General features: G+C 41.0%; 1 protein-coding gene across 1 annotated transcript in view; it reads left to right on the top strand.

Moving 5' to 3' along the window:
* Positions 1–13,085, top strand: part of LOC311247667 (attractin-like protein 1) — a 122,000-nt gene that overhangs the window by 22,396 nt on the left and 86,519 nt on the right. Inside the window, 1 exon segment of the mRNA XM_084338680.1 lies at positions 8,605–8,779. Coding sequence (XP_084194806.1) covers positions 8,605–8,779 — 175 coding nt within the window.

Here is a 13,085-nt window from a genome sequence, read left to right on the forward strand (position 1 = left end):
AAAACATATAGTCCTTACCTCCACTAGGAGGTACCCCAAAAACATATAGTCCTTACCTCCACTAGGAGGGACCCCAAAAACATATAGTCCGTACCTCCACTAGGAGGTACCCCAAAAACATATAGTCCTTACCTTCACTAGGAGGTACCCCGTCATATAGTCCGTACCTTCACTAGGAGGTACCCCAAAAACATATAGTCCTTACCTTCACTAGGAGGTACCCCGTCATATAGTCCTTACCTTCCCTAGGAGGTACCCCAAAAACATATAGTCCTTACCTTCCCTAGGAGGTACCCCAAAAACATATAGTCCTTACCTCCACTAGGAGGTACCCCAAAAACATATAGTCCTTACCTTCACTAGGAGGTACCCCGTCATATAGTCCTTACCTCCACTAGGAGGTACCCCAAAAACATATAGTCCACTGATTCTTGAGAGTCGGGACAAAACACTTTTTAATATTATATTTTGAGAATGCACACTATATTGATTAGAGTTGTATATTCATGTAGAGAAAGGTCTGAGCTATTTAACCATGTAAAGGTGCGGGCTCTACATAGAAAAACATTTTGAACAAATTCACATGTTTCCCTTTGAAACTTGATTTGGGTTAACTCCGTCAGACACACAAAAAAGTATATAATTCTAATTATTCCAGTCCAACAAGAATCTAAAGTTCTGAAGTATGTTGTAATAGTGTTTAGTTACTCTGGTATGCAATCAAATATAATATATAAACCTCAGGTGTAATTTCAAACCATTCTGAAAACACAGATTTAGAATATTTGCATTTTCAAACTTTGTTTTTAATTTTGATATGATAAACAAAAGATCATTAAGTAAATAAGACAAGAGGATGAAGATCTGATGCTCCTTTATTACTTAAACAACATAAACTGAAGAAGGAATTTGTATTTTCCACAGAATTAACAAAAACAAAGATCTGACGGTGTTGACAAAGATCTGACGGAGTTGACGAGAAACTGACAGAGTTGACTAAATTGTATATGCATCTCTGATAAATGAACACATGCATTTTTTTAAACAGATGGAAGTGACAATGATAAGAACTAATAACTCCTTGTCTTATACTGAACATTTTGTTAACTCAATTGTAATAACAACAAACTTTACATACACTGTTTCCAACTATTACAAAATGCACTGTTTCCAACAACAAAAACAGTAATGGAGACCAGGACCCCTTCTTCTCGTCCCTGTTTTCATCTACCCAACTTCCTGATCTCCACTTTCTCACCCTGCACTTCTCTTCGTTTCCTTCTGCATTTCCGATTAGTTTCACTATGATGTCTTGAACTGGGCAGAAACAGAACCTTTTCTGTTGGACCATGGGGATGCAGAAATTCCACTTTTACATCTTGTTGATCAGTATCCACATCGATGATCTTGGCTAGCCACCAGTGGTCATCATATTAGGGCGGACCATACTTTTGTGCAAACATGAATTTTAAAGAAATCTTAACATGAGGGGTGTCTAAAATATGTGTTTCTTGTGGGGAATTAAAATATAGGAAACATTTTCGGATATGATAACTCTAACTTACATCATTTTGTATTTCAAAATGGCAGATTTTACCATTTTTCACCCCTTTGCAGGGCCGGACTGGGGGAATTATTCAGGCCAGGAAATATAGTGCGAAATATAGCCCAAGTCAGGCAAATTTTTAAGCAGGGGGTCTGGGGGTCCCCCACCAGGAAGATTTTTGTTACAATGACTTAATTCCCTGCATGCTGGTGCAGGACTTTTAAAATGTTTACCCTTTAAATGCCATTGTTTGTGATGGCATCACAAATTATTGTTAAAAAAAACACACATTTAAATATTTTCAATATATCAAATGCAAAGTGGATTTTTCTGGGGGGGATTATTACAGGCTAATAATTGTTATAATCATCATGTGTCAATGATTAGCAACAACACTGATTTTGATGGATTTTTAGTTTTTGTAATGTCAGACTTAACAACTCAGAAATCAGAAAAGTTCGAGTATTTCATTTTTAATCTGACATTACAAGAAAAATTTAAATGGTTATGATCAGGACTGAAGTTGAATAAAAGATTTATGGGGGGAAAAAATGACAGGGGATGATGATGATGCATGGTAACATTAGCTATGTTAGCTAGCTAGCATGTTTATTTTTATCACTGACTAACCTGGTGGTCCCGTGGTGCAAGAAAACATTTGGTCAATGTTGCCACATTTAGCGGCAACATTTAGGGCGTCCCGTCTCTGCTCCATGCTTCCTCTTTTTTTCACTGTTGAAGTGTTGAAACATTTAATTTCCAGTAATTCCCATCTGACTGTTCTGTGAAATACAAGCAGTCAGCAGTATGTATTTTTCTCTCCCTCCCTCTCTGCCCCACCCTTCCTCTTTTTTCCACTGTTGAAACATTTCATTTCCAGTCATTTCCATCTGACTGTTCTGTGAAATACAAGCAGTAAGCAGTATGTATTTTTCTCTCTTTCCCTCTCTGCTCGACCCTTCCTCTTTTTCCACTGTCCATCTTCAAGCGCAGGTTATGCTTGAAATTGTTTGTCTTTCGCTGTCTCTCCCTGTCATTTTGCAGAAGTGCCATCTGCCATTCCATTCGCCATCTGAAGACATGGCTCAAAAGGGACTATACCTAGACACTTAATGAGTGCCTCCAGCACCGCACCTTCACAGGACCTTTTCTATCTGCACCTTTTCTGGACCTCTCCAATATTTTCTCCGATACCTCTGTGCCCTGTCTCCCATCTTGTTTTCCACCTTTGTCTTTCCTGCTCTTGCATGACATGTTTGCTCTCTTCGTCACTGTGTAATTCTTCTCTTCTCTTTCATTGGTACTCTCTATTTCTTCTCCTTCGCTCCTCAACTGACAATTTCTGTCTAGCCATGCTTTCCTATAATACAAAAGTCATGAAAATGTATTAGAATAAGACTATAAAATCAGGTGTCTATTTACTAAACATGATTGATTGATTGACGCAAACATCTTCACACTGGCTTGTGCAGACAACATCCATGTTCAGTGGAAGCAGTGGGAGAAAATTCAAAGACATTCATTCCAATAATCCTAGGGTATATTACAACTAGTGCTGTCAATCGATTAAAATATATAATCGTGATTAATCGCATGATTGTCCATAGTTAACTCGCGATTAATCATGAATTAATCGCATTTCTTTTAACATATCTTTTTTTATCTACCTTAAACAGATATTTTTCAAGTTCCAAGTTTTAATAATCTTATCAACATGAGTCAACAAATGCTTGCTTTATGCAGCCATTTAACACAAAAGGATGACCCTCATGCATTGCAAATTTGCATCAAATTCAAAACAGAGTGATGCACAAAATAACTTTAAAAGAAAATAATAATTTAAAACAATGAATAAAGTGTGCATGAAATAATAGGGGAAAGAAAACGTTAGGAACTTGTTACATTCACCCACACAAGGGCTGAGTAATCACACACCCCCCCTCTCTCTCTCTCTCACACACTCACACTCTCCCAGCTCTCTTTCTCTCTTGCCCCTTCCTCATCTCTCTCACCCCCCTCTCTCTCTATATATATCTCACACACACACACACACACTTCAGAAACAAACATAGCATCAATGAGAGCATCAATAATACACCTGAGTGAAGTCTAGTAATAAAAAAATAATAATAATCTTAAAAGTTAATCGTGAGTTAAAAAAAATAGTGGCGTTAATAGAATCGGGCGATAACGCGTTAATACCGTGTTAACTTTGACAGCCTTAATTACAACTGATAAGATTGTGACAACTGACTAGCAAAGAATTATCCTGTTGATCACTCCATACCATAATGTATTACACTATGGATGGAAAGTCAGAGAAAGGATGATGCAGCAATCTAGACGTGCATGAACCAGTCCTATATTAAGAATTATTATAAAGATATTAAGATGAAATCAAATCAAATTTATTTGTAAGGCCCGACAACACACGTTAATGTCCCCACGTCTTCTTTAAACAAGTCAAGAAGAAACATAACAATAAGTCAAGAACAGAACAAGAACACCATAAGGTCCAACCAATTTAAAATAAATGCAAATAAATGAAATAATGCAAGCACTCCCAGACATACCCCACGCGAAGGTAAGGAAAAACTCACTAAAACCTAACAAATATCCACAGTTTACCACCGTGCCCCTCTGCTCTGATGATCTAAGTAAACAGTATAATAACAAGAATAACTGTTTTCTTCTGTCTTGTATCTCTTCTGGGATATGAAAGGGCAACATGGAACTCCTTCCCCGCTCTATAAGAGGCAAGAGTGTAGATGTTTGGTAGTGAAAACTACACACTGCACCATATTTTACATCAATCAATCAATCAACGTAGACAAGTGATATATTTATATTTATTTATTAACACATGTGCTGGGAAAGTAAGACAATTATTCAATAAGCAGACCACAGCCTGGCCATGCTCTGATGCATGCTATTATATGCACACTTCTGTGCAGATAAAACTCTGAAATAACATTTAAATCCTTTACCATGTTCAAAAATAGTATAATAATAGCATATTATGAGGTTATTGATGGATTTGTCAACTCCATCAGTTTACACGTCAACTCTGTCAGACACACAATCTGATGGAGTTGACGTCTGACGGAGTTGACAAAAGGGCACACATTTTCCCTCCAAGCCTGTATTGTGCACTGCAGCTAGCTAGTTTTTTGGCAGTTGCTAGCTGTCTTAATAATCTCACTGAAACACTTGAATTCAATCCACTATTGTTTTTTTAAAAGTATAATAACGGAGAGACGGTGTTGACATGTTCCAGCTGTGACCATCGGAATATTGACATTGTTTGTCTAAAATATCAAAAAGTGTAAAACTTACCAGACCATGTGTGGTAGTGTTTCATTCACCACATTCAGGGGAAGGAAAAGGGGTCCTCAGGGATAGAGCTAGCCATGCTATTGCCTGATTTAATTAGGTTTATGAAAAGGTCTGACAGAGTTGACATAAACTGAGGACACAACTTTGATAGGTAGATTTCTATGGGCAATATTATTTGAGTTTCATGGCATGCATTGTTTTATACATGTATAACCCTTATCTTTGATTTGATATGTATGTTTTCACAAGTGGAGAGGTCTTTCAAGCTTTTTTGGGCTGGTTAATAATGTAACCCCTTGCTGAGGACAAGATAATTAACATGGGAGCTTCTAACCACAGATTATACATTTAAACAAATATCCCCCAAAAAACAAATATATGTGCTAAAACAAAACATCAGTATATACAATACCTTTAGATGTAACTTTGTGAGTATATCACTCATTATGAATTTCTTAATTTTTTATATAAATTAGACTTTTCTATGTAGGACATGTTTTGTCCCAACTCTCAAGAATCAGTGAGTCCTTACCTCCACTAGGAGGTACCCCAAAAACATATAGTCCTTACCTTCCCTAGGAGGTACCCCAAAAACATATAGTCCTTACCTTCACTAGGAGGTACCCCAAAAACATATAGTCCTTACCTTCACTAGGAGGTACCCCAAAAACATATAGTCCTTACCTTCACTAGGAGGTACCCCGTCATATAGTCCTTACCTCCACTAGGAGGTACCCCAAAAACATATAGTCCTTACCTCCACTAGGAGGTACCCCAAAAACATATAGTCCTTACCTTCCCTAGGAGGTACCCCAAAAACATATAGTCCTTACCTTCACTAGGAGGTACCCCGTCATATAGTCCTTACCTTCACTAGGAGGTACCCCAAAAACATATAGTCCTTACCTCCACTAGGAGGTACCCCGTCATATAGTCCTTACCTTCACTAGGAGGTACCCCAAAAACATATAGTCCTTACCTCCACTAGGAGGTACCCCAAAAACATATAGTCCTTACCTCCACTAGGAGGGACCCCAAAAACATATAGTCCGTACCTCCACTAGGAGGTACCCCAAAAACATATAGTCCTTACCTCCACTAGGAGGTACCCCAAAAACATATAGTCCTTACCTCCACTAGGAGGGACCCCAAAAACATATAGTCCGTACCTCCACTAGGAGGTACCCCAAAAACATATAGTCCTTACCTTCACTAGGAGGTACCCCGTCATATAGTCCGTACCTTCACTAGGAGGTACCCCAAAAACATATAGTCCTTACCTTCACTAGGAGGTACCCCAAAAACATATAGTCCTTACCTTCACTAGGAGGTACCCCGTCATATAGTCCTTACCTCCACTAGGAGGTACCCCAAAAACATATAGTCCTTACCTCCACTAGGAGGTACCCCAAAAACATATAGTCCTTACCTTCCCTAGGAGGTACCCCAAAAACATATAGTCCTTACCTTCACTAGGAGGTACCCCGTCATATAGTCCTTACCTTCACTAGGAGGTACCCCAAAAACATATAGTCCTTACCTCCACTAGGAGGTACCCCGTCATATAGTCCTTACCTTCACTAGGAGGTACCCCAAAAACATATAGTCCTTACCTCCACTAGGAGGTACCCCAAAAACATATAGTCCTTACCTCCACTAGGAGGGACCCCAAAAACATATAGTCCGTACCTCCACTAGGAGGTACCCCAAAAACATATAGTCCTTACCTCCACTAGGAGGTACCCCAAAAACATATAGTCCTTACCTCCACTAGGAGGGACCCCAAAAACATATAGTCCGTACCTCCACTAGGAGGTACCCCAAAAACATATAGTCCTTACCTTCACTAGGAGGTACCCCGTCATATAGTCCGTACCTTCACTAGGAGGTACCCCAAAAACATATAGTCCTTACCTTCACTAGGAGGTACCCCAAAAACATATAGTCCTTACCTTCACTAGGAGGTACCCCAAAAACATATAGTCCTTACCTTCCCTAGGAGGTACCCCAAAAACATATAGTCCTTACCTTCACTAGGAGGTACCCCGTCATATAGTCCTTACCTCCACTAGGAGGTACCCCAAAAACATATAGTCCTTACCTTCACTAGGAGGTACCCCGTCATATAGTCCTTACCTCCACTAGGAGGTACCCCAAAAAGAATATTCAGATTGTCTGATCGTGATTTCCAGTATCGTGTCGCCAACATAACGCAGCACAACACATCAAGCATCGAGGGGCTTTGGACGCGTTTCAATGTGATCGGGTGGACCGCTAGACTCGCCCAACAAACTGCGCCCCCCGGGTAGCACTTTAACCCTTTCACTGCCACACGACAGCCGGTTAACCCTTTCACTGCCACACGACAGAAGGTTAGCCCTTTACTATCACACAACGGATGCGGAGCTAATGATGCTAATGATGGAGCATCGCCGTCGGTTGTGTGATAGTAAAGGGTTAACCTTCTGTCGTGTGGCAGTGAAAGGGTTAAAGTCAGAAGGGGTGTGATGATGATGTGATCAAATGTTCTAGTTTCAGTTAGTATCTGTTGCAGCCGCATTATATTATGAATATTATGCAGTAAGACTCTGAGACCATTGCTTTCAAATATTTATTCTCCTGTATTATTATAGATATATATAGTTACAGGTAAGAAGGCGATATACATGTTTTGACCCCCTTGCTTTTTTACCTCTTTGGGGAGCGGGTTGTTTTTCACATCAGCTCTATCTTTTGAGGGGGACCTGTCCCCTCCAGCCCCCCCCCCCCCCCCCCCCCCCCCTGAACCTAGGTCTCTGATGATGACATCACTGTTTAGGCGATCCATGCGTCTCCTCCCTGCTCCTCATTCCCCCACGTGGAACCAGGCTGGGGCTCTAGTGCGACACCTAGTGGCTGAATGTTATATATGGGGCGACAGTGGCTCAGGAGGTAGAGCAGTCGTCTGGCAATCCGGAGGTTCCCGGTTCGATTCCAGCTCCTTCCGGGCAGCGTGTCGATGTGTCCTTGAGCAAGACACTTAACCCCTAATTGCTCCCGATGAGCAGGTTGGCACCTTGCATGGTCGCCTCCGCCGTCGGTGTGTGAATGTGTGAGTGAATGGGTCAAATGTGAGGAACAAATTGTAAAGCGCTTTGGATAAAAGCGCTATATAAAAAAAAAAAAAGCAGCCATGTAGCACCTAATTGGATAAATGCCATGCTGGTGATTGAATACTTCCTGCCGTGAACGGGGGAGAGGTGGAGTATAGAGACAGACCTCTGGCGGCTCTAAACATCTAAATGTCTATTATGTGATTTAATGTTGTATCTGCCTTGCCTTGATTTTATTTAGCTGTCGTCTATTTTGTGCTCGTTTCATGCCCGTCTTTTTTTTTTACTGCCGTGAAGCACTTTGAGCTGCAATTCTTGACTGAAAGGTGCTCTACTCAGGAGGTAGAGCGGTCATCTGCTAGTCGGAAGGTTCCCGGTTCAATTCCCACTCCTCCCACGCAGCGTGTCGATGTGTCCTTGAGCAAGACACTTGACCCCTAACTGCTCCCGATGAGCAGGTCGGCACCTTGCGTGGTCGCCTCCGGTGTCGGTGTGTGAGTGTGTGAGTGTGTGAGTGAGCGGGTGAATGTGAGGAACAACTTGTGAAGCGCTTTATCATTTACGATTTATACAAATACAGTGTATCATTATTATTATTTAAAGCGGTCTCCGCTCTGCCCGTCCTCCCAGGTCCAGACTGCTCGCTCACGGTCCCGTCCACAGAGTCCTTCTGGGTGCTGCCCAGCGTGAAGCCCTTCGGCACCTCCCTGGCGCGGGCCTCCCACCGGGCCGTGGTCCAGGAGAAGGTGATGTGGGTCGTGGGCGGATACACCTTCAACTACAGCTCCTTCCAGATGATCCTCAAGTAAGACCTGCTGCGGGCTCAGGGTTTGGTTTGGTTTGATTTGATTTTGATTTATTAGGGATCCCCATTAGCTGGTGCCATGGCAACCAGCTAGTCTTCCTGGGGTCCACACACAAAAAAACATACAAAAACAATTATTATTGCAAAACAAAATTATTAAAATTCAGTACTCCACACACAATGCATAATGAAACTAACAATTGTGTGTTAACAAAATACTTTACAGTGTTAAATACAATTTAAGATTCTTTTAAAAAGTGAATCTACTGTAAATGCAGCAGAGGTTCCGAGGCAGGCCATTCCACAGAGTTAATGCTCTAAAAATAAAAGATCTCCTTAAAGCGTTGGTTTTAGGACCTAGCTATTCAAGCTGCCCACTACTGGAACCTCTAGTGTAATCATGCATTAAAGCGTTCCGTCTCCAGACGGATTTCCGTCAATTTGATTGGGGAGATCCGTCCATTTGATTCGCAGTCTGACGGAATTGGCTACCTGGTATAATATGATTTGTAGATGCATACAGATTGAAACTAAATTGAGCCAATCAGAGGCGCCAAATATGGAAAAGGGCTTTTTTTTCCAAAGCGCCAAGCAGTCATCATCACTCAGCGACTCGAGAGACAGGATTACGCTGCTCACTCCGGAGGCTCGCTCCGCGGTTGCAGCTGCAGGCTATTGGGCGAGTTACAATTGCGAGGTCTGAGAAGTTTGTCCGCCACATGGCAGGGTAACAAAATAGTCATGTAAAATAATTAAAAACTGCGGTGTGTTTTGGTTTTACGAGTCGCCTTTTTTGCAGCCTCACGAGTCAACTGCTTGTTTACCAACGTCACAGCCACCACGCTGCTTGCACTCGCTGCTATATACCGATTAGCTAACGTTAGCTAAACCGACGCTTAATAGCGTCGGTTAAATGGAAGGAGTAAGCCGGCCACTAAAAAGAGAACCCACCGCGGGTTTCTCAGATGAAAAGGATCAGCGGGACCACCTAACAAAAAGTTTCGAGAGGAGAGGACGTTTGAAGAGACTGGCTAGGCAGCGCTACTGGGGGCTGTAGTGGTGAGTTAACTTGTTCCGTGTGCCGCAACGATGTCAAAAAGAAAAACAGAAACAACACGTTTGTCATTGTCGTGTTACTTCACAGTAAGTGAGTCCCCTGCTGTGGTTGTGAGTATACGTTTATTAGCTTAACTCCGTAGCAACATCACACAGGTGTATCTGTAGACAGTCTCCTCCCCACCGTATATATTCTCTCCCCACCGTATGTATCTTTTTTCTACCACCCCCTCCTAATGTACAGTCTCCTCCCCATCATATGCATATAATCTCTCTTAGGATCTATGGGTAACAGTACTGTATATTTCTCTCCCACCCACCCCCTCCTAATGTACAGTCTCCTCCCCATATGTATATAATCTCTGTTAGGATCTATGGGTAACAGTACTGTATATTTTCTCCCACCCACCCACCCCCTCCTAATGTACAGTCTCCTCCCCATCATATGTATAATCTCTGTCAGGATCTATGGGTAACATTACTGTATATTTGCATATCGTATATGTCACAAATGTAACGGTACTATATACCTGTAGTATGTCCCTATGCCATAAATGTCATGATGTGTCAATGTCATGCATGTCATAAATGTCACTATGAATTGAAAATGGGGGACCCTGATGTAAACAAGACGAAAGTCTTTCTCTGGTCTGCATCCCCTTAACAATTGTGTGTATTGAGCCGTACTGTACTGTACCCATTCTGCAATCGGTTAAATATTGATTGATTGTTATAACAGATTGCAGAATGGGTACAATACAGTACGGCTCAATACACACAATTGTCAAGGGGTTGCAGACCAGAGAAAGACTTTCCTCTTTACATCAGGGTCCCCCATTTTCAATTCATCATAACATATATGACATACATGACATACAGATAGATAATACTGCTACATCTATACATTTATGACGTACCAGATTTACAAATACAGTATTGTTTGTGATACAATAAGAGTCTAAAAAAGAGAGCATATACATTTGACGAAGAAACTGTACATTGGAGGAGGTTGGGGAGGGAAGGGTTGGGTAGGCGGGGTGGGGGGGTAACTGTACATTGGATTATCGACGAAACCGAAACAAGTAGGCTCCCTTAAAACACCAACGCTATTAAAAAGAAATACAGTGGAGGTTAAAATAAGAATATGACTTGGCCTGAAAAAAAATTCAGTCAGGAGATTTTTTTTGCTTTAATCCCTGTGTAATGCTCGTGCACAGTATTACTAAACCCACTACTGGAACCTCTAGTGTAATGCTCGTGCACAGTATTACTTAAAACAATCAAACAAAGGGTTAGGGCCCAAACTAGAGTTGTTCCGATACCGATACCAGTATCGGAAATGCCCCCGATACTGCCTAAAATGCTGGTATCGGCGAGTACCCGTCAAGTCTAGCCTTTGATCCCATGACGTCATTTATCTCCTGCAGAGAGTGAGGATTATAAAATGAACGTGTTTTTAATTTACCGTGAATTAAAGTGTCAATGCTGTTTGTCATTTTAACAGCAGATACACTTTCTTAAATGCCATTGTCCCAGACAGAGCGGTGTGACGGGGAGCTTGGGTGTGTTTCGCTTTCTGGTGTTATTAGTTTTATTGTTATTAGTTATTTAGTATTACTGTTTTTATTGCTAACCCTTTTAGCCTGTACCTTCTGGCAGGGGGACTGCCAATGGAAATTAGCCTTTTGGCTAAAATTGGGTGCATTTACATTTGTAAAATGTTTTATTAATGTACACTGTCCCCCTTGAACAAATAAAGTAAACCTAAACCTAACCTATTAGCATTAGCTGAAGAGCTAGCTAGTTGGAACAACATCTGCTTTAACGTTACATCAAATCAGATGATGGCCTGTCCTTTCTCCAGGACCTGACACTGTCCGTCCATCAACAATAATGCACCCACGGTGAATCGTATTCAAGCCAAGTAGCTATGACTACTTACAAGTAGCTGACTAACGTTATCAAATGTCAATGTGAAAACCTTGCGGGGAAGACGAGCTAGGTCAGCTAGCCTAGCTTGATAACGGTACCATGGTTAAAGTTGAGGCTATTCATAATCCAGCAATAATGGCTGCAGACCTGCAAGCAAAGTACAGCAAGTTCCAAGTGCCAAAGGATAAGAGTCTGAGGCGGAGTCTCAAAAGAGAATGTTGAATATTTATTAGGCATCGAAATTCACAACATACACTCGTTACTAGCTAACGTTAACTGAACCGGTGCCTTCAGGATAGTCCAACGTACAATGTCCCAACAACTTCTTCTTCTTCTATGGGGGTTAATGGCGGGTCGCAACCACAGAGAGGCGCATACCGCCACCTACTGTACAACCCGGATGTCCCAACAACAGTTCCGTGGGTGAATTTTGTCTAATCACCACAAGCTAGTCATAGTATTCCCATGATGTGTTTTGCCATACAACATGCCAAATGCCCTAACTCATTGAGCACAGTTGTCAATTAATGATACGAATCTATACAATCACCTGTTGTTGAATAAATACCATTACTTTCTAGTTATTACAAAAAAAAACAGTATATGTAAAACAGTATATGTAAAAAATAAAAATAAAAAAAGTTTTATAATTCATATAATATATTTAAAAAAAAATGTATGCACTGGTATCGGATCAGTACTCGGTATCGGCCGATACCCAAATCTCGGGTATCGGAATCGGATCGGAAAGGAAACAATGGTATCGGAACATCTCTACCAATCTGTCCCCGTCCACTAAAAACACACTTCTTCAATCAATAACTGATGCACTGAATGGCACCGGGGGTGGTTGCCGTGGTAACTAAGGGCTCGGTGGCTCATGAAGCCGCTCTAAGTGGGAAATCTAAGTATCACAAAAAAAACATTTGTTGTCAGTAATTTACCAGCGACTTCATAATATTTGTTATTGTTGTAAGTCGTCCTCGTTATCAAGATGGACTTCTCTTTATATATTCTGTTACATATCATGTGTGCAGTACGACTGTATGTTCAGATACCAGTCTTATTGTTGAGCTTTACCTTTAGCTTCATATTCAATATCTACAGAGCATCATAGTTTCATATTCAATATCTACAGAGCATCATAGCTGTTTCATATTCAATATCTACAGAGCATCATAGCTGTTTCATATTCAATATCTACAGAGCATCATAGCTTCATATTCAATATCTACAGAGCATCATAGCTTCATATTCAATATCTACAGAGCATCATAGCTGTTTCATATTCAATATCTACAGAGCAGCATAGCTTCAT

This window comes from Notolepis coatsorum, assembly GCF_963971535.1.
Source record: "Notolepis coatsorum genome assembly, contig: SCAFFOLD_119, whole genome shotgun sequence".
NCBI classification, from domain to species: Eukaryota; Metazoa; Chordata; class Actinopteri; order Aulopiformes; family Paralepididae; genus Notolepis; species Notolepis coatsorum.